Source organism: Lethenteron reissneri, chromosome 67 (assembly GCF_015708825.2).
Source record: "Lethenteron reissneri isolate LAM-NWPU_2019-01 chromosome 67, ASM1570882v1, whole genome shotgun sequence".
Taxonomy (NCBI): Eukaryota; Metazoa; Chordata; class Hyperoartia; order Petromyzontiformes; family Petromyzontidae; genus Lethenteron; species Lethenteron reissneri.
In genome coordinates, this window is record NC_083845.1 from 6,819,657 (window position 1) to 6,842,670 (window position 23,014).

General features: G+C 50.2%; 1 protein-coding gene across 2 annotated transcripts; it reads right to left on the reverse strand.

The window, feature by feature from the left end:
- Window positions 1–756: 756 nt before the first annotated feature.
- LOC133360163 (CCN family member 1-like) lies at window positions 757–22,059 on the reverse strand. Of its 2 annotated transcripts, XM_061578765.1 has the most exons (6): window positions 21,792–22,059; window positions 13,654–13,891; window positions 7,708–7,899; window positions 6,380–6,538; window positions 2,022–2,287; window positions 757–1,031 (listed from the first exon to the last, which is right to left on the reverse strand). In XM_061578765.1, the coding sequence occupies exons 1-6, from the start codon at window positions 21,852–21,854 to the stop codon at window positions 765–767; spliced, it is 1,185 nt and encodes a 394-aa protein (XP_061434749.1). In that variant the 5' UTR covers window positions 21,855–22,059; the 3' UTR covers window positions 757–764. The 2 variants fall into 2 exon arrangements, with proteins under 2 accessions (XP_061434749.1, XP_061434748.1); XM_061578764.1 differs by lacking the exons at window positions 13,654–13,891; window positions 21,792–22,059 and adding an exon at window positions 9,503–10,108.
- Window positions 22,060–23,014: the final 955 nt, after the last annotated feature.

Here is a 23,014-nt window from a genome sequence, read left to right on the forward strand (position 1 = left end):
TGTTGAGTCTATGGGTAGTGTTGAGTCTATGGGTAGTGTTGAGTCTATGGGTAGTGTTGAGTCTATGGGCAGTGTTGAGTCTATGGGCAGTGTTGAGTCTATAGGCAGTGTTGAGTCTATGGGTAGTGTTGAGTCTATGGGTAGTGTTGAGTCTATGGGCAGTGTTGAGTCTATAGGCAGTGTTGAGTCTATAGGCAGTGTTGAGTCTATGGGTAGTGTTGAGTCTATGGGTAGTGTTGAGTCTATGGGTAGTGTTGAGTCTATGGGCAGTGTTGAGTCTATGGGTAGTGTTGAGTCTATGGGTAGTGTTGAGTCTATGGGCAGTGTTGAGTCTATAGGCAGTGTTTATGTATGTTGAACTTCTTTCACACCGTACGTAGCCAACCGCGCATAATCGGAGGTTAGCACGGTCGGCTTTTAAAGCCACAGCGATACTGACGGCGCTAACGCAGTAGCAGCACATCCAAAGAAATAGTTTACGTCGAAAAATAAATTGTAACAATTATTATTATAACAGACGAGTAAAAAAAAAAAACATTTAGTCGACGTGACGAACACCGCCCGCACTCGCCGGAGACAACGCCGGGCGGCCATCTTGCCGCCCCCCCTCGTCCACAGCGCCCCTCCCCTCCCCTCCCGCCCCCCCGCGGGAACAGCCGTCCCGGCAGCGGCACAGACGCGGCCACGGCACGGCCACTGCCGCCACGCGGCCAGAACCGGAGGAGCCGGAGTAGCCAGCGCCACAGCGGAACGGAATCCGGCGCTCAGCGGTGGTGGCGGTGGTGGCGGTGGCGGTGGTGGCGGTGGTGGCGGTGGAGCGGGTCTGCGGCTCGCAGCCCGCGGGGCAGCGTGGGACGCGGAGAGGTCGGAGACTCACGCAGTCGCCCTCCACCACGGCAGGCACGCAGCGCCGGGAGCGACGGGCGCACGAGGCAGCCGCCGCCGTCGCCGTCGCGGCGATGGTGCTGCTGCTGGCGCTGGCGGCGGCGGTGGTGGTGGTGGTGCCGATGGCGGTGGCTGCGGTGGTGGTCCTGGTTGAGGGCGGGGGGTAGGTGCCGGGGTAGGAGAGCGTTATCCATGATACGGTGTTTTTTGGGGGTTTGATCGCGTCAATTTCAACGTTGTGTCGTTCAATCCGCCGCCGCCACCACCCGACACGGCCAATTAGTAAAGTCGTGTCACGTAAATAGAACGTGGCCAATTCGTTACCTGGCACAGCAACTAAACGGGTTGTGTGTGTTTGAGAGTTAAAACCCACGAGACAACATTTACAATTCGCGAGTAGCGTGACATTCCGAGAGTCATTGCAACAACAACAACCACCAGCAGCAGCAGCAGCATCATATTATTGGTCGTGAAAGCCATACCACTGTAACGGGTTCCGGAGACACTTGTAGATGTACTTCTTTATTACAATACAACACTCCAACAGTACTCCAACAGTCCTGATACTCTGTTACAGCCTAGGTACACAGCCTAGCTACACAGCCTAGATACTCTACTCTGGCTACGCTCTGGACTCGCCCTCACAAGGTCGTAGAGTCGGGAGTTCCAGAGTCCCAGCGCTGGCTCTCACAGCATCCCAGGGTCTTCAGATGGCTGGTCGTGGGTCTTGGGTCTTGAGTTACAACTGGGCCCTGATCGTCCAGGGAGCTCTCCTTTTATGCCTGGTCTAACGAGGGGTGGGGCCGTGTGCGCCACCAGACATCCCACAGAGCACACACGGCCCCCCCCCCCCCGTTGGCGGCGCCAAAAAGGCTTAAGCGCCTGGGAACCCAACGCCTGGCGCCCAGAGGCTTAAGCGTCTGGACCCACCTGGGAACCCAGAGCCCCCAGCAGCCCCTCCCTTCTTATGTCACTACACCACTACTACTACTGCCACGTGTCAAACCTAGCCGATTCATTTGCACGCAACCAAATGAACCAAGTTGCAAGCATCGCATCGCCCAGGCTCCTCCAATTCCCACGTGTTTGGCTTTGTAGGGTGCAAAAGAAGTTCAACATACATGCGGCTCAGGTACCTTGGTGACGCCGCGATCGCCACGGTGACGGCGCATTTGACGTGGAGACGATCCGCACGGCCTCACAAGACAGGCTCTCGTGCGGCGGACCGACCGGCACCCGACCCCGACGTGCCCGGCCAGACGAGTGGAACGACCCCGGCCGCACGACGCGGAGCAGGGAGACCAGCCGGGCGACGGCTCGCCCCGACACGCGCCAAGCGTCTCGGCCGCCGCCGGCGGGGCAGCGGGAGGGAGGAGGCGGGAGGCGTCGGAACCGCGGAAAGCTGCGGGAGGGGTGAGACGGCGCGGGGGCAACCCGGGGGTTGGTTCGATCCGCTGCGGGGGACGCGATCCGCACCGTCGCGTCCGTGACGCGGAGCCACGATCGGTCTCGTGGGGCTACGCACGGTGCGAAAGAAGTTTAACATACATGCACACTGCCCATAGACTCACACTACCTATAGACTCACACTGCCCATAGACTCACACTACCCATAGACTCACACTACCCATAGACTCACACTGCCCATAGACTCAACACTGCCCATAGACTCACACTACCCATAGACTCACACTGCCCATAGACTCAACACTGCCCATAGACTCACACTACCCATAGACTCACACTGCCCATAGACTCACACTACCCATAGACTCACACTGCCCATAGACTCACACTACCTATAGACTCAACACTGCCCATAGACTCACACTACCTATAGACTCAACACTGCCCATAGACTCACACTACCTATAGACTCAACACTGCCCATAGACTCACACTACCTATAGACTCAACACTGCCCATAGACTCACACTACCTATAGACTCAACACTACCCATAGACTCACACTACCTATAGACTCAACACTGCCCATAGACTCACACTACCTATAGACTCACACTGCCCATAGACTCACACTACCTATAGACTCAACACTGCCCATAGACTCACACTACCTATAGACTCAACACTGCCCATAGACTCACACTACCTATAGACTCACACTGCCCATAGACTCAACACTGCCCATAGACTCACACTGCCCATAGACTCAACACTGCCCATAGACTCAACACTGCCCATAGACTCAACACTGCCCATAGACTCAACACTACCTATAGACTCACACTGCCCATAGACTCAACACTGCCCATAGACTCACACTACCTATAGACTCACACTGCCCATAGACTCAACACTGCCCATAGACTCAACACTGCCCATAGACTCACACTACCTATAGACTCAACACTGCCCATAGACTCACACTACCTATAGACTCAACACTGCCCATAGACTCACACTGCCCATAGACTCAACACTGCCCATAGACTCACACTGCCTATAGACTCAACACTACCCATAGACTCAACACTGCCCAAAGACTCAACACTGCCCAAAGACTCAACACTGCCCATAGACTCAACACTGCCCATAGACTCAACACTGCCCATAGACTCAACACTACCCATAGACTCACACTACCTATAGACTCAACACTGCCCATAGACTCAACACTGCCCATAGACTCACACTACCTATAGACTCAACACTGCCCATAGACTCAACACTGCCCATAGACTCACACTACCTATAGACTCAACACTGCCCATAGACTCAACACTGCACCATAGACTCAACACTGCCCATAGACTCACACTACCCATAGACTCAACACTGCCCATAGACTCACACTACCTATAGATTCAACACTGCCCATATACTCACACTACCTAGAGACTCAACACTGCCCATAGACTCACACTACCTATAGACTCAACACTGCCCATAGACTCACACTACCTATAGACTCAACACTGCCCATAGACTCACACCACCTATAGACTCAACACTGCCCATAGACTCACACTACCTATAGACTCAACACTGCCCATAGACTCAACACTGCCCATAGACTCACACTACCTATAGACTCAACACTGCCCATAGACTCACACTACCTATAGACTCAACACTGCACCATAGACTCAACACTGCCCATAGACTCACACTACCTATAGACTCAACACTGCCCATAGACTCAACACTGCCCATAGACTCACACTACCTATAGACTCAACACTGCCCATAGACTCACACTACCTATAGACTCAACACTGTACCATAGACTCAACACTGCCCATAGACTCACACTACCTATAGACTCAACACTGCCCATAGACTCAACACTACCTATAGACTCAACACTGCCCATAGACTCAACACTGCCCATAGACTCAACACTGCCCATAGGCTCAACACTGCCCGTAGACTCAGCACTGCCTATAGACTCAGAACTGTCCATAGACTCAACACTACTCATAGACTCAACACTGCCCATAGACTCAACACTGCCCATAGACTCAACACTGCCCATAGACTCAACACTGCCCATAGACTCAACACTACCCATAGACTCAACACTACCCATAGACTCAACACTGCCCATAGACTCAACACTGCCCATAGACTCACACTACCCATAGACTCAACACCGCCCATAGACTCAACACTGCACCATAGACTCAACACTGCCCATAGACTCAACACTGCCCATAGACTCAACACTGCACCATAGACTCAACACTGCCCATAGACTCAACACTGCCCATAGACTCAACACTGCCCATAGACTCAACACTGCCCATAGGCTCAACACTGCCCGTAGACTCAGCACTGCCTATAGACTCAGAACTGTCCATAGACTCAACACTACTCATAGACTCAACACTGCCCATAGACTCAACACTGCCCATAGACTCAACACTGCCCATAGACTCAACACTGCCCATAGACTCAACACTACCTATAGACTCAACACTGCCCATAGACTCAACACTACCCATAGACTCAACACTGCCCATAGACTCACACTACCCATAGACTCAACACCGCCCATAGACTCAACACTGCCCATAGACTCAACACTGCCCATAGACTCAACACTGCCCATAGACTCAACACTGCCCGTAGACTCAACACTGCCCATAGAGTCAACACTGCCCATAGACTCACACTACCTATAGACTCAACACTGCACCATAGACTCAACACTGCCCATAGACTCACACTACGTATAGACTCAACACTGCCCATAGATCTTCTTGGTTCTTTCGGTAAAGTCACGTAGAAGGGAAGTAATAAAATAATAAAAATAAAACATAATTATTATGTTTTATTTTTATTATTTTATTACTTCCCTTCTACGTGACTTTACCGAAAGAACCAAGAAGATGAATCCCTGCAGTCACGAAAGCTTTAAATCGAAACTGCCCATAGACTCAACACTGCCCATAGACTCACACTACCTATAGACTCAACACTGCCCATAGACTCACACTACCTATAGACTCAACACTGTACCATAGACTCAACACTGCCCATAGACTCACACTACCTATAGACTCAACACTGCCCATAGACTCAACACTACCTATAGACTCAACACTGCCCATAGACTCAACACTGCCCATAGACTCAACACTGCCCATAGACTCAACACTGCCCATAGGCTCAACACTGCCCGTAGACTCAGCACTGCCTATAGACTCAGAACTGTCCATAGACTCAACACTACTCATAGACTCAACACTGCCCATAGACTCAACACTGCCCATAGACTCAACACTGCCCATAGACTCAACACTGCCCATAGACTCAACACTACCTATAGACTCAACACTGCCCATAGACTCAACACTACCCATAGACTCAACACTACCCATAGACTCAACACCGCCCATAGACTCACACTACCCATAGACTCAACACCGCCCATAGACTCAACACTGCACCATAGACTCAACACTGCCCATAGACTCACACTACCTATAGACTCAACACTGCCCATAGACTCAACACTACCTATAGACTCAACACTGCCCATAGACTCAACACTGCCCATAGACTCAACACTGCCCATAGACTCAACACTGCCCATAGGCTCAACACTGCCCGTAGACTCAGCACTGCCTATAGACTCAGAACTGTCCATAGACTCAGCACTGCCCATAGACTCAGAACTGACCATAGATTCAGAAATGCCTATAGACTCAACACTGCCCATAGACTCAACACTGCACCATAGACTCAACACTGCCCATAGACTCAACACTGCCCATAGACTCAACACTGTCCGTAGACTCAACACTGCCCATAGAGTCAACACTACCTATAGACTCAACACTGTCCATACACTCAGCACTGCCCATAGACTCAACACTGTCCATACACTCAGCACTGCCCATAGACTCAGAACTGACCATAGATTCAGAAATGCCTATAGACTCAACACTGCCCATAGACTCAACACTGCACCTCCGATTAGCACAATAGGCTACGTAGAGTGCGAAAGAAAGTAAAAAGCACACACCTGCCAATGTTTTCACTCCTTTGAAGCCCTCCTTTAGGATATCCCCTGCTGCATCTGCCACCACCTCATCACTGCCTCCTACTCCTCCTCCTCCACCACTCTCCAGGCCGTGTGCAGACGACGGTCCACAGTCCCACTCGAGGCAGCAGGCGTTAGTGCCTAGCGAGGGGGGACGGAGAGGCACGCGAAGATCACCGACCATTCTCATCATTATTATTTATTACTCACATTTATTAATCACTATTATTAATCATTATTATTTATTAATCACATTTATTAATCATTATTATTAATCACTATTATTAATCATTATTATTTATTAATCACATGTATTAATCACTATTATTAATCATTATTAATCATTATTATTTATTAATCATATTTATTAATCATTATTATTAATCACTATTATTAATCATTATTATTTATTAATCACATTTATTAATCACTATTATTAATCATTATTAATCATTATTATTTATTAATCATATTTATTAATCATTATTATTAATCACTATTATTAATCATTATTATTTATTAATCACATTTATTAATCACATTTATTAATCACTATTATTAATCATTATTATTTATTAATCACATTTATTAATCACTATTATTAATCACTATTATTAATCATTATTATTAATCATTATTATTTATTAATCACTATTATTAATCATTTTTATTTATTAATCACTATTATTAATCACTATTATTGATAATTATTATTATTTATTAATCACCGTTATTACTCACTATTATTGATCATTATTATTTATCAATCACTATCATTACCCATTATTATTCATCATCATTATCACGGGATGTTGGCTATCAACAACAAGGCAACTCCTACGACTAATTGGGAATGGGACGCAAGCGTAGGATTGATCACCCTGTCGCTGGCCGCCTTTGGGGAGGGTGTATCGTGTGAAAGGCCGAAACACCCTAGGAACCAAAGGTTCACTACTGACGATGCGCTCACCAAATTTCACCAGGCTCTCTGTTCATGAACTCTTGGAAGTTGCTTGCACAAAGGATAGTAACATCTCATCCTGTGTTCTTCTTCTTGGTTCTTTCGGTAAAGTCACGTAGAAGGGAAGTAATGAAATAATAAAAATAAAACATAATAAAATAAAATAATATTATAAAATAATATAATATTATTTTATTATGTTTTATTTTTATTATTGTATTCCTTCCCTTCTACGTGACTTTACCGAAAGAACCAAGAAGATGAATCCCTGCAGTCACGAAAGCTTTAAATCGAAATCTCATCCTGTGTTCTTTGGAATCATCGCCGTTTCTTCCCCCGCGTAGCTCACCTGGCGCGCGTCTCAGCAGGGGCCGTGGACACGCGTGGAGCGGCGGCAGCGGCGGCCGTGGCCGCGGGCACAGCGGGGCGCAGCCCGCGGCGCCGTCCACACACGAGCAGCGGTGGGTGCAGCTCACAGAGAACGACTCCCCGTGCTGGTACACGCGGCCTGCCAGCTCGCACGAGCGGCCCTCCTGGAGCGCTGTGGGTACACACAGGTACACACACACACAGGTACACACACACAGCTACACAGGTTCATACACAGGTACACACACACAGGTACACACACAGGTACACACACACAGGTACATACACACAGGTACACACACAGGCACACACACACACAGGTACACACACACAGGTACACACACAGGTACACACACAGGTACACACACACACACAGTCCTGGTACACGCGGCCTGCCAGCTCGCACGAGCGGCCCTCCTGGAGCGCTGTGAGTACACACAGGTACACAGGTTCATACACAGGTACACATACACACATGTACACACAGGTACACAGACACAGGTACACACACACAGGTACACACACACACACAGGTACACAGGTTCATACACACACACAGGTACACAGGTACACACACACAGGTACACACACACAGGTACACACAGGTACACACACACAGGTACACACACAGGTACACGTGGCCTGCCAGCTCGCACGAGCGCCCCTCCTGGAGCGCTGTGGGTACACACAGGTAGACACACAGGTACACACACACAGGTACACAGGTACATACACACACAGGTACATACACAGGTACACACACAGGTACACACACACAGGTACACAGGTACACACACACACACAGGTACACAGGTACATACACACACACACAGGTACACACACACAGGTACACACACACACAGGTACATACACAGGTACACGCGGCCTGCCAGCTCGCACGAGCGCCCCTCCTGGAGCGCTGTGAGTACACAGGTACACACACACACACGTACACACACACAGGTACACACACACAGGTACACACACACACAGGTACACACATACACAGGTACATACACACAGGTACACAGGTTCATACACAGGTACACACACACAGGTACACACACACAGGTACACACACACAGGTACACACACAGGTACACACACACACACAGGTACACAGGTTCATACACACACACACAGGTACACAGGTACACACACACAGGTACACAGGTACACACACAGGTACACACACACACAGGTACACACACAGGTACACAGGTACACACACAGGTACACACACACACAGGTACACACACAGGTACACACACACACAGGTACACACACAGGTACACACACATACACAGGTACACACACATACACAGGTACACACACATACACAGGTACACACACACACAGGTACACGCGGCCTGCCAGCTCGCACGAGCGGCCCTCCTGGAGCGCTGTGGGTACACACAGGTACACACACACACACAGGTACACACACACATGTTCACACACACAGGTTCACACACACAGGTTCACACACACACAGGTACACACACACAGGTACATACACAGATTCACACACAGGTACACACACAGGTACACACACACACAGGTACATACACAGATTCACACACAGGTACACACACACAGGTACACACACACAGGTACACACAGGTACATACACAGGTACACACACAGGTACACAGGTACACACACACAGGTACACACACACACAGGTACACACACACAGGTACAACAACAACAACCGCCATTCGCCACTAAGTGGCGGTGACGTCACCACGACGCTTGTGCCAGGCCAAGTGCACCTTGAGGCCACGTGAAGTGTCGAACGCCCAGCTGGCAGGAGGTCACGGGGCAGACCCAGCAGGTGCCACGGGTCAACTGACCGAGATGACCGAGATGACTGGCTGATGCACCACCTGTGCCCCCTACTGTACCAACTTGCTGTGCTTTAGCCACCCGGCGCTCCGCTCGTTGTTGTGAGCGTCGCTCCTCCGCCCTCCGTTGTTGCTGGAGGGCGACTGCCTCCAACTGCCCAGTAGCGTCCTTCACGAGCCTCCTCCACTGAGGCCGATCTTGACACCGCTGGTACCAGTCATCGGCAAGTCCACTCAGCTCCACGTCCTCCTGTACCACATCACTCCATCTCCCCTCTAGCCCGTGCTGCGCCCGTTTAGCCCCCTCGATCCGGCCAAACAGAAGCTGTTTAGGCATGCGGTGGCTGGGCATGCGGGCTACATGACCCAGCCAACGCAGCCTTGCCTGCCGGAGGAGCTCACGGATGGGACTTTGTCCAGATCTTTCAAGGATTTGTGAGCTCCTCACACAATCTAGCCTGGTTAAATAAAGGCCGCCTTTGTCTCCCCAGAGGCGATGCTTACACACCGCACCAGATACTCATTTGAGTCGACCTAGGGGAGGCCCAGGACCGGTTCAGGGTTGCGATTTCCGCATGGAAAATGCGGAAGGAGGGTTCAAATTTTCCCGCATTTTTGCCAAAGTCAACCGCAAACGGTGGAAAGACTACTCCTATGACCGCGCGCTTTTAACAACACGTTAATGCGTTCTATTGGAAAGGATACATGCAAGGCCCAGCGTCACGTAGGGCTTTGAGTTACTGATTGGAATGAATATATGATTTCCGCATTTCCGCACAAGAACCACATACTTTATTCAAATGCGGAGCCGTGATTACGAGCACATGTACATGATGTATCCTTTCCAATAGAACGCATTAACGTGTTGTTAAAAGCGCGCGGTCATAGGAGTAGTCTTTCCACCGTTTGCGGTTGACTTTAGCAAAAATGCGGGAAAATTTGAACCCTCCTTCCGCATTTTCCATGCGGAAATCGCAACCCTGACCGGTTCAGATAATCGTCACCGGTGTTGGCCGTGAGTGGGAATAGAACCCGGGTCGCCAGGTTCGTAGCGCAGCGTAGCGCTAACCCTCTGCACCACAACAACAACAACAACCGCCATTAGCCTCTAAGTGGCGGTGACGTCACCACGACGCTTGTGCCAGGCTATGTGCACCACACACAGGTAGACACACACACGTAACGAACTCACTAACCTACTCACAGACTATGCAACTAAGTAACAAACTAACTAACGAACTAAATCAACTATCCAACCCAGTAGTAACCAAAACACACTTTGCTCACCAAACGATTTAATCAACTAATCATCAAACGAACTATCCAGCCAACCACTTCACTAAAATAACGAATCCACTAACTAACCAAACGACTAAATGACCAAGCAAGCAAGCGACGAATGAGATTATCAACGTACAAACTCACAAACTAACTAACCAAGAAACCAAATGGTACAAATATAAAGGAAAACGAAACTGTGTTTTTTTATTTTACCAGCTAAGGCCCCAACTGAGCTATGTAGTTCTTTTTCAGAAGCGACTTGGCCATCAAAAATTATATCTCAACCAAGTGGCTTATCATCATTATCATCAAGTGGACATTTATAGCAACCAAATACTCTCAACAGTGACGTTAATTCTAAATGTGGAGGGTAAATAACCGGAGGACCCAGAGAAAAATCCACTCGACCACGGTGAGAGAGACACGCAAACTCCAAATATACAGCAGCAGGCGTCAGGGTCGGGATGGAACCCACGACTTCCTGTACACCAGGCGAGGTAGTTAACATCTCCTAGCCACCGTGATGATGATGAGAGAGAGAGACACGCAAACTCCAAATATACAGCAGCAGGCATCATGGTCTGGATCGAACCCACAACCTCCTGCACACCAGGCGAGGTAGTCAACATCTCCTAGCCGCTGTGATGATGAGAGAGAGAGACACGCAGACTCCAAATATACAGCAGCAGGCGTCAGGGTCGGGATGGAACCCACGACCTCCTGTACACCAGGCGAGGTAGTTAACATCTCCTAGCTACCGGTGATGATGATGATGAGAGAGAGAGACACCGCAAACTCCAAATATACAGCAGCAGGCATCATGGTCTGGATCGAACCCACGACCTCCTGCACACCAGGCAAGTTAGTCAACATCTCCTAGCCACCGTGATGATGATGATGAGAGAGAGAGACACCGCAAACTCCAAATATACAGCAGCAGGCATCATGGTCTGGATCGAACCCACGACCTCCTGTACACCAGGCGAGGTAGTCAACATCTCCTAGCCACCGTGATGATGATGATGATGAGAGAGAGAGACACCGCAAACTCCAAATATACAGCAGCAGTCATCAGGGTCAGGTTCAAACCCACGACCCCCTGTACACCAGGCGAGGTAGTCAACATCTCCTAGCCACCGTGATGATGATGAGAGAGAGAGAGACACCGCAAACTCCAAATATACAGCAGCAGGCATCATGGTCTGGATCGAACCCACGACCTCCTGTACACCAGGCGAGGTAGTTAACATCTCCTAGCCACCGTGATGATGAGAGAGAGAGACACCGCAAACTCCAAATATACAGCAGCAGGCATCATGGTCTGGATCGAACCCACGACCTCCTGTACACCAGGCGAGGTAGTCAACATCTCCTAGCCACCGTGATGATGATGATGAGAGAGAGAGACACCGCAAACTCCAAATATACAGCAGCAGGTATCATGGTCTGGATCGAACCCACGACCTCCTGTACACCAGGCGAGATAGTTAACATCTCCTAGCCACCGTGATGATGAGAGAGACACCGCAAACTCCAAATATACAGCAGCAGGCATCATGGTCTGGATCGAACCCACGACCTCCTGTACACCAGGCGAGATAGTTAACATCTCCTAGCCACCGTGATGATGAGAGAGACACCGCAAACTCCAAATATACAGCAGCAGGCATCATGGTCTGGATCGAACCCACGACCTCCTGTACACCAGGCGAGGTAGTCAACATCTCCTAGCCACCGTGATGATGATGATGAGAGAGAGAGACACCGCAAACTCCAAATATACAGCAGCAGTCATCAGGGTCAGGTTCAAACCCACGACCTCCTGTACACCAGGCGAGGTAGTCAACATCTCCTAGCCACCGTGATGATGATGATGAGAGAGAGAGACACGCAAACTCCAAATATACAGCAGCAGTCATCAGGGTCAGGTTCAAACCCACGACCTCCTGCACACCAAGCGAGGTAGTCAACATCTCCTAGCCACCGTGATGATGATGATGAGAGAGAGAGACACCGCAAACTCCAAATATACAGCAGCAGGCGTCGGGGTCTGGATCGAACCCACGACCTCCTGCACACCAGGCGAGGTAGTCAACATCTCCTAGCCACCGTGATGATGATGATGAGAGAGAGAGACACCGCAAACTCCAAATATACAGCAGTAGGCGTCAGGGTTTGGTTCGAACCCAGGACCTCCTGCACACCAGGCGAGGTAGCCAACATCTCCTAGCCACCGTGATGATGATGAGAGAGAAGACACGCAAACTCCAAATATACAGCAGCAGGCGTCAGGGTCTGGTTCGAACCCACGACCTCCTGTACACCAGGCGAGGTAGTCAACATCTCCTAGCCACCGTGATGATGATGATGAGAGAGAGAGACACGGCAAACTCCAAATATACAGCAGCAGGCATCATGGTCTGGATCAAACCCACGACCTCCTGCACACCAGGCGAGGTAGTTAACATATCCTAGCCACCGTGATGATGATGATGAGAGAGAGACACGCAAACTCCAAATATACAGCAGCAGGCATCATGGTCTGGATCAAACCCACGACCTCCTGTACACCAGGTGAGGATAGTTAACATCTCCTAGCCACCGTGATGATGATGATGATGAGAGAAAGAGACACGCAAACTCCAAATATACAGCAGCAGGCGTCAGGGTCATGTTCAAACCCACGACCTCCTGTACACCAGGCGAGGTAGCCAACATCTCCTAGCCACCGCAGCGTCCCATAACTTGTGAACCGATGTGTTTGTTTGTGTGTAGTGGGGAGAGGGGGGTTCGCGCACCTCTGCAGACTCCTGGCGCTGCACTGGTGGGGGGCCGGCCCCCCGCGTCGCACGTGAGTCCGCGGAGCGAGTCGCAGGGCCTCTGCGAGTCGCAGTCCTCGTTGAAGAGCTGCGCGCAAACGCGGCAACAGCCGCACGCGTCCCACACGAGGGGCACCCCGGGGCGGCACGGAGCCTCGGGGGGAACCGCGGGGCACGAGGGGCACGCGGAGGGGCACGAGGAGGAGACGATGCGCGCCTGGGGGGTGGGGGGTGGGTGGTGGGGGGGGGTGATGGGGGGGGAGATGGGTGGTGGTGGGTGGGGGTGGTGGGTGGGGAGATGGGTGGTGGTAGGTGGGGGGTGGTAGGTGGTGGGTGGGAGGGGTGGTGGGGGGTGATGGATGGGGGGTGGTGGGTGGGGGGAAATGAAGGGTGGTGGGTGGGGGGAGATGGGGGTGGTGGGTGGGGGGAGATGGAGGGGTGGTGGGTGGGGGTGATGGTGGGGGTGGTGGGTGGTGGTGGGTGGGGGGTGGTAGGTGGTGGGTGGTGGGTGGTGGTGGGTGGGGGGTGGTAGGTGGGGGGTGATGGATGGGGGGTGGTGGGTGGAGGGAGATGGGGGGGTGGTGGGTGGGGGGAGATGGGGGTTGGTAATCGGGGGGGGGAGTGGGGGGATGGGGGGATGGTGGGTGGGGGGAATGGGGGGATGTGGGGGGGGGAGATGGGGATGGTGGGTGGGGGGAGATGGAGGGGTGGTGGGTGGGGGGAATGGGGGGATGTGTGGGGGGGGAGATGGGGGTGGTGAAGGGGGGAGATGGGGGGGTGGTGGGGAGAGGGAGATGGGAGGTGGTAGGTGGGGTGGGGAGTGGGGGGGATGGGGGTGGTGGGGGGTGATGGGTGGGGAGTGGGGGGAGATGAGGGGGTGGTGGGTGAGGGGGGTGGGGAGTGGTGGGGGGTAATGGGGGTGGGGAGTGGGGGGGGTGGATGGGTGGGTGGGGGGAGATGGGGGGTAGTGGGTGGGTGGGGGGGATGGAGAGATGGGTGGCAGGAGGATGGGGGTGGCACATATTCATACAAATTACAAAGTTAAAGGTCACCCGTGTAGCCTGTAAAAGCTACAGAGGAAAGTTCTGAAAGTAAGCGGCACGGTGTGTGGGGAGGGGGGGGGGCTCTGGGGACATGTACACACGGGGGGGGGGGGAGTGGGGGGCACGAATGTAAACAATGAATAAGAATCTTGCACACGCATGGATTCTTAAAGATGTATTTGTTTACTTAACATTCACCCTCTCTTGTAGATTATATAAATCTATTGATTTATTTTCGAATCTATGCAGGTGCAAACTAAAAAACCCCTTCATCTTCTCCTCTGACTGCTGACTGCCTCTCTAATAAACACGGAGACCCCCACAGACTCACACAGAGACCCACAGACTCACACAGAGACCCACAGACTCACACAGAGACTCACACGGAGATCCACAGACTCACACGGAGACCCATAGACTCGCACGAGACACACAGACTCACACAGAGACCCACAGACTCACACAGAGACCCATAGACTCACACAGAGACCCACAGACTCACACAGAGACCCACAGTTTCACACGGAGACCCACAGACTCACACAGAGACCCACAGACTCACACAGAGACCCATAGACTCACACCGAGACCCACAGACTCACACGGATACCCACAGACTCACACGGAGACCCACAGACTCACACAGAGACCCACAGTTTCACACGGAGACCCACAGACTCACACAGAGACCCACAGACTCACACAGAGACCCATAGACTCACACCGAGACCCACAGACTCACACGGATACCCACAGACTCACACGGAGACCCACAGACTCACACAGAGACCCACAGACTCACACAGAGACACACAGACTCGCACGGAGACCCACGGACTCGCACGGAGACCCACAGACTCACACACAGACCCACAGACTCACACATAGACCCACAGACTCACACGGAGACCCACAGACTCACACAGAGATCCACAGACTCACACAGAGATCCACAGACTCACACAGAGACCCACAGACTCACACAGAGACCCACAGACTCACACAGAGACCCACAGACTCACACGGAGATCCACAGACTCACACAGAGACCCATAGACTCACACAGAGACCCATAGACTCACACAGAGACCCACAGACTCACACAGAGATCCACAGACTCACACGGAGACCCACAGACTCACATAGAGACCCATAGACTCACACAGAGACCCATAGACTCACACAGAGACCCATAGACTCACACGGAGATCCACAGACTCATACAGAGACCCACAGACTCATACAGAGACCCACAGACTCACATAGAGACCCATAGACTCACACAGAGACCCATAGACTCACACAGAGACCCATAGACTCACACGGAGATCCACAGACTCACACAGAGACCCATAGACTCACACAGAGACCCACAGACTCACACGGAGACCCATAGACTCACACAGAGACCCATAGACTCACACGGAGATCCACAGACTCACGCAGAGACCCACAGACTCACACGGAGACCCACAGATTCACACGCAGATCCACAGACTCGCACAGAGACCCATAGACTCGCACGGATACCCACAGACTCACATGAAAACCCACATACTCACACGGAGATCCACAGACTCACACATAGATCCACAGACTCGCACAGAGACCCATAGACTCGCACGGATACCCACAGACTCACACAGAGACCCATAGACTCACACATAGACCTACAGATGATGGTATAAGTCGTCGCACGCTTTCAGATGCGCTTCTGCGGCCGTCTGGAACGCTCTTCTAGCCAATATCAGGAAGCCAGTGGTATCTGTGATGCACTTTTATATCATCCAGACTGAAAACGCATTTCTTTAGAAGAGCTACTTTTCGTGTTTCGTTGATGTTCCTCCCCCCGCACCTCCGATTAGCGCGGTCGTCTACGTACGGCGCGAAAGAAGTTCAACATACATTCATTGTATTCAGTGGGATTTTATTTGTATTATTACACGCTTTCTATTAACTCACTCTGTCTGTTGTTGTTGTATCCTCAAATCTTGTAACTCAATTTTAACCCACTTCCCAATGTGGTACCGACTGCAAACTTGGTATACTTATGTCATACTGATGACAATACTATATTCTATCATAAAAATTTTTTTAAACATTATTTTGTATATGTTATGTTTCGGCTTGGGTCTAATTGTCCACGCTCAACTGACGTTATGGCAAGCTTCGGGCCCACTTCCTGGAGTTCTGCCATTACTCGTACATTTCATAAAAGCGTGTTTAAAAAAAAAGTGTTTTTAAATATTACTTATTTACAAAGTTCTATTGAATTTACAGCGTACGACGTGTTTCGTAGTATAGAGCCACTAGGGGGCCACAGAGCCCACGGAATTGGTGTCTATCGTCAAAATGAGACAATTCGCCTCCAAGTCTCTATTTGTCTCTACAAATAAAACCAAAGTTTAAACGTAGGGATTTGTTAACACATCCCATCAGCTACACAGCCTTCTCGAGTGCATCTTATCAGCAGCATTGATTCAACAGTCTATGGGTAGTGTTGAGTCTATGGGTAGTGTTGAGTCTATGGGCAGTGTTGAGTCTATGGGTAGTGTTGAGTCTATGGGCAGTGTTGAGTCTATGGGTAGTGTTGAGTCTATGGGCAGTGTTGAGTCTATGGGTAGTGTTGAGTATGCGCAGTGTTGAGTCTATGGGTAGTGTTGAGTCTATGGGCAGTGTTGAGTCTATGGGCAGTGTTGAGTCTATGGGCAGTGTTGAGTCTATGGGCAGTGTTGAGTCTATGGGTAGTGTTGAGTCTATGGGTAGTGTTGAGTCTATGGGCAGTGTTGAGTCTATGGGTAGTGTTGAGTCTATGGGTAGTGTTGAGTATGGGTAGTGTTGAGTCTATGGCAGTGTTGAGTCTATGGGCAGTGTTGAGTCTATGGGTAGTGTTGAGTCTATGGGCAGTGTTGAGTCTATGGGCGTAGTGTTGAGTCTATGGTGCAGTGTTGAGTCTATGGGCAGTGTTGAGTCTATGGGCAGTTGAGTCTATGGGCAGTGTTGAGTCTATGGGCAGTGTTGAGTCTATGCAGTGTGAGTCTATGGGCAGTGTTGAGTCTATGGGCAGTGTTGAGTCTATGGGCAGTGTTGAGTCTATGGGTAGTTGAGTCTATGGGTAGTGTTGAGTCTATGGGCAGTGTTGAGTCTAGTAGTGTTGAGTCTATGGGCAGTGTTGAGTCTATGGGTAGTGTTGAGTCTATGGGCAGTGTTGAGTCTATGGGCAGTGTTGAGTCTATGGGTAGTGTTGAGTCTATGGGCAGTGTTGAGTCTATGGGTAGTGTGAGTATGGGCAGTGTTGAGTCTAGGGCAGTGTTGAGTCTATGGGTAGTGTTGAGTCTTTGGGCAGTGTTGAGTCTATGGGCAGTGTTGAGTCTATGGGTAGTGTTGAGTCTATGGGCAGTGTTGAGTCTATGGGCAGTGTTGAGTCTATGGGTAGTGTTGAGTCTATGGGCAGTGTTGAGTCTATGGGCAGTGTTGAGTCTATGGGTAGTGTTGAGTCTATGGGCAGTGTTGAGTCTATGGGCAGTGTTGAGTCTATGGGCAGTGTTGAGTCTATGGGCAGTGTTGAGTCTATGGGCAGTGTTGAGTCTATGGGCAGTGTTGAGTCTATGGGTAGGTTGAGTCTATGGGCAGTGTTGAGTCTATGGGTAGTGTTGAGTCTATGGGCAGTGTTGAGTCTATGGGCAGTGTGAGTCTATGGGCAGTGTTGAGTCTATGGGCAGTGTTGAGTCTATGGGCAGTGTTGAGTCTATGGGCAGTGTTGAGTCTATGGTGCAGTGTTGAGTCTATGGGCAGTGTTGAGTCTATGGGCAGTGTTGAGTCTATGGGCAGTGTTGAGTCTATGGGCAGTGTTGAGTCTATGGGCAGTGTTGAGTCTATGGGCAGTGTTGAGTCTATGGGCAGTGTGAGTCTATGGGCAGTGTTGAGTCTATGGGCAGTGTTGAGTCTATGGGTAGTGTTGAGTCTATGGGCAGTGTGAGTCTATGGGCAGTGTTGAGTCTATGGGCAGTGTTGAGTCTATGGGCAGTGTTGAGTCTATGGGCAGTGTTGAGTCTAGGTTGAGTCTATGGGCAGTGAGTCTATGGGCAGTGTTGAGTCTATGGGCAGTGTTGAGTCTATGGGCAGTGTTGAGTCTATGGGCAGTGTTGAGTCTATGGGTAGTGTTGAGTCTATGGTAGTGTTGAGTCTATGGGTAGTGTTGTCTATGGGCAGTGTTGAGTCTATGGGCAGTGTTGAGTCTATGGGCAGTGTTGAGTCTATGGGCAGTGTTGAGTCTATGGGCAGTGTTGAGTCTATGGGCAGTGTTGAGTCTATGGGTAGTGTTGAGTCTATGGGCAGTGTTGAGTCTATGGGCAGTGTTGAGTCTATGGGCAGTGTTGAGTCTATGGGCAGTGTTGAGTCTATGGGCAGTGTTGAGTCTATGGGCAGTGTTGAGTCTATGGGCAGTGTTGAGTCTATGGGCAGTGTTGAGTCTATGGGCAGTGTTGAGTCTATGGGCAGTGTTGAGTCTATGGGCAGTGTTGAGTCTATGGGCAGTGTTGAGTCTATGGGCAGTGTTGAGTCTATGGGCAGTGTTGAGTATATGGGCAGTGTTGAGTCTATGGGTGTTGAATCTATGGGCAGTGTTGAGTCTATGGGCAGTGTTGAGTCTATGGCAGTGTGAGTCTATGGGTAGTGTTGAGTCTATGGGCAGTGTGAGTCTATGGGCAGTGTTGAGTCTATGGGCAGTGTTGAGTCTATGGGCAGTGTTGAGTCTATGGGGTGTGAGTCTATGGCAGTGTTGAGTCTATGGGCAGTGTTGAGTCTATGGGCAGTGTGAGTCTATGGGTAGTGTTGAGTCTATGGGCAGTGTTGAGTCTATGGGCAGTGTTGAGTCTATGGGCAGTGTTGAGTCTATGGGCAGTGTTGAGTCTATGGGCAGTGTTGAGTCTATGGGCAGTGTTGAGTCTATGGGCAGTGTGAGTCTATGGGTAGTTGAGTCTATGGGCAGTGTTGAGTCTATGGGCAGTGTTGAGTCTATGGGCAGTGTTGAGTCTATGGGCAGTGTTGAGTCTATGGGCAGTTGAGTCTATGGGCAGTGTTGAGTCTATGGGCAGTGTTGAGTCTATGGGCAGTGTTGAGTCTATGGGCAGTGTTGAGTCTATGGGCAGTGTTGAGTCTATGGGCAGTGTTGAGTCTATGGGCAGTGTTGAGTCTATGGGCAGTGTTGAGTCTATGGGCAGTGTTGAGTCTATGGGCAGGTTGAGTATGGGTCAGTGTTGAGTCTATGGGCAGTGTTGAGTCTATGGGCAGTGTTGAGTCTATGGGCAGTGTTGAGTCTATGGGCAGTGTTGAGTCTATGGGCAGTGTTGAGTCTATGGGCAGTGTTGAGTCTATGGGCAGTGTTGAGTCTATGGGTAGTGTTGAGTCTATGGGTAGTGTTGAGTCTATGGGCAGTGTTGAGTCTATGGGCAGTGTTGAGTCTATGGGCAGTGTTGAGTCTATGGGCAGTGTTGAGTCTATGGGCAGTGTTGAGTCTATGGGCAGTGTTGAGTCTATGGGCAGTGTTGAGTCTATGGGCAGTGTTGAGTCTATGGGCAGTGTTGAGTCTATGGGCAGTGTTGAGTCTATGGGTAGTGTTGAGTCTATGGGCAGTGTTGAGTCTATGGGCAGTGTTGAGTCTATGGGTAGTGGAGTCTATGGGCAGTGTTGAGTCTATGGGCAGTGTTGAGTCTATGGGTAGTGTTGAGTCTATGGGCAGTGTTGAGTCTATGGGCAGTGTTGAGTCTATGGTAGTGTTGAGTCTATGGGCAGTGTTGAGTCTATGGGCAGTGTTGAGTCTATGGGCAGTGTTGAGTCTATGGGCAGTGTTGAGTCTATGGGCAGTGTTGAGTCTATGGGTAGTTGAGTCTATGGGCAGTGTTGAGTCTATGGGCAGTGTTGAGTCTATGGGCAGTGTTGAGTCTATGGGCAGTGTTGAGTCTATGGGCAGTGTGAGTCTATGGGCAGTGTTGAGTCTATGGGTAGTGTTGAGTCTATGGGCAGTGTTGAGTCTATGGGCAGTGTTGAGTCTATGGGCAGTGTTGAGTCTATGGGCAGTGTTGAGTATGGGCAGTGTTGAGTCTATGGGTAGTGTTGAGTCTATGGGCAGTGTTGAGTCTATGGGCAGTGTTGAGTCTATGGGCAGTGTTGAGTCTATGGGCAGTGTTGAGTCTAGTGTTGAGTCTATGGTCAGTGTTGAGTCTATGGGCAGTGTTGGAGTTGTATGGGCAAGTGTTGAGTCTGATGGGTAGTGTTGAGTCTAGGGCAGTGTTGAGTGTATGGGGCAGTGCTTGATGTCTATGGGTCAGTGTTTGAGTCTATGGGCAGTGTGAGTGTATGTGCAGGTTGAGTCTATGGGTAGTGTTGAAGTCCTAATGGGCATGTTGAGTCTTCATTGGGCAGTGTTGAGTGCTATGGTGCAGTGTTGAGTCTATGGGCCAGTGGTTGATGTTGGTCTTGGTTTATGAATCAACTGGGCATAGTGTTGAGTTGTATGGGCATGTGGAGTCTAGGGCAGTGTTGAGTCTATGGGTAGTGTTGAATCTATGGCAGGTGTTGAGTCTATGGTGCAGTGTTGAGTCTATGGTAGTGTGGAGTCTATGGCGAGGTGTTGAGTCTAGGGTAGTGTTGAATCTATGTGGCAAGTGTTGAGCTCTATGGGCAGTGTTTAGTCTATGGGTAGTGTTGAATCTATGGGCAGTGTGAGTCTATGGGCAGTGTGAGTCTATGGGTAGTGTTGAGTCTATGGGCAGTGTTGAGTCTATGGGTAGTGTGAATTCTATGGGCAGTGGTTGAGTCTATGGGCAGGTTGAGTCCTATGGTAGGTTGAATCTATGGGCAGTGTTGAGTCTATGGGCCGTGTGAATCTATGGGCAGTGTTGAATCTATGGGCAGTGTTGAATCTATGGGCAGTGTTGAGTCTATGGGTAGTGTTGAATCTATGGGCAGTGTTGAGTCTATGGGCAGTGTTGAGTCTATGGGCAGTATATATATAAGTTGAACTTATTTCGCACCGTAGTGTCCCGTGTCTGCGTGCATGCAGTGCGGACTTACCTTCATGATTAGACACGTCAAGAAAATTAAAAGCTTGAAGGTCCCCGTCCAGTTCGGCAGCATTGCGTGTGTAGCCTCGCTCCGCACCGAAGTCTAACGATGAACAATATTCCACGGTCACGGCGAAAAACACGCGTTTTTTAAACAATCTTTAATTCAGTTTGACGTCGTGATAGTCGATAAATCAGCTACACCACACACCGCACACACATACGCGACGCACAACGCGACTTGCAAGCTTGCAGCTAAAAGCTCGCACAGGTAAAGTCACACCTGATAGCCACTTTTCCATCACATTTCCCGGCGCTGTTATAGGCGAGGCCGCAAGCCACGCCCTCGCCGTGACGTCACGCGCCCAAGAGCCCCGCCCCGCGCATCGTCGGTGTCTGGACCGCGTGCCCGATGGACAAATCCGCGGGTGACGTCACAAAGCTGCCAACCCCCCCCCCCCATTATCAGTTATTTCTTACCTTATTAGAGATCGATTCAGACGTTATTGGTCAACCCCGTGGCCCTTGTTGATCTCAGCGTTCGTCGCACAAAGTCTCATCGCACAAACACATCGAGAAACATTATTTTTGACTCGATTTCTCTGGACAAGAATATGATTAAACCGTATGGGTTGGCAGATATGCTATATCTAGATATCTCTATGGGTCTCTATGTATCTCTGTTGGGTGTATATCTATCTATATGGGTCTATATGTATATCTATGGGTCTCTATGTATCTGTTGGGTCTCTATCTGATAATCTCTATGGGTTTCTATGTATCTGTTGGGTCTCTATCTATCTCTATGGGTCTCTATGGATCACTATGGGTCTCTGTCCATAATCATATCTTTCAACCCCTTATCAGTGCCCTACCTTATCACAGACCAATTAATCTCTGTTGGGTCTCTATCTATCTCTATGGGTCTCTATGGATCACTATGGGTCTCTGTCCATAATCATATCTTTCAACCCCTTATCAGTGCCCTACCTTATCACAGACCAATTAATCTCTGTTGGGTCTCTATCTATCTCTATGGGTCTCTATGGATCACTATGGGTCTCTGTCCATAATCATATCTTTCAACCCCTTATCAGTGCCCTACCTTATCACAGACCAATTAATCTCTGTTGGGTCTCTATCTATCTCTATGGGTCTCTATGGATCACTATGGGTCTCTGTCCATAATCATATCTTTCAACCCCTTATCAGTGCCCTACCTTATCACAGACC

Coding starts and splice junctions, on each gene's coding strand:
- LOC133360163 (XM_061578764.1), bottom strand. CDS start 9,926: ATGCCCAGCCACCGCATGCCTAAACAGCTTCTGTTTGGCCGGATCGAG. Junction 7,900..9,502: donor ACACTTCACGTGGCCTCAAG/GTGCACTTGGCC, acceptor GTGTACCCACAG/CGCTCCAGGAGGGCCGCTCG. Junction 6,539..7,707: donor CCTGCTGAGACGCGCGCCAG/GTGAGCTACGCG, acceptor CCCCCTCGCTAG/GCACTAACGCCTGCTGCCTC.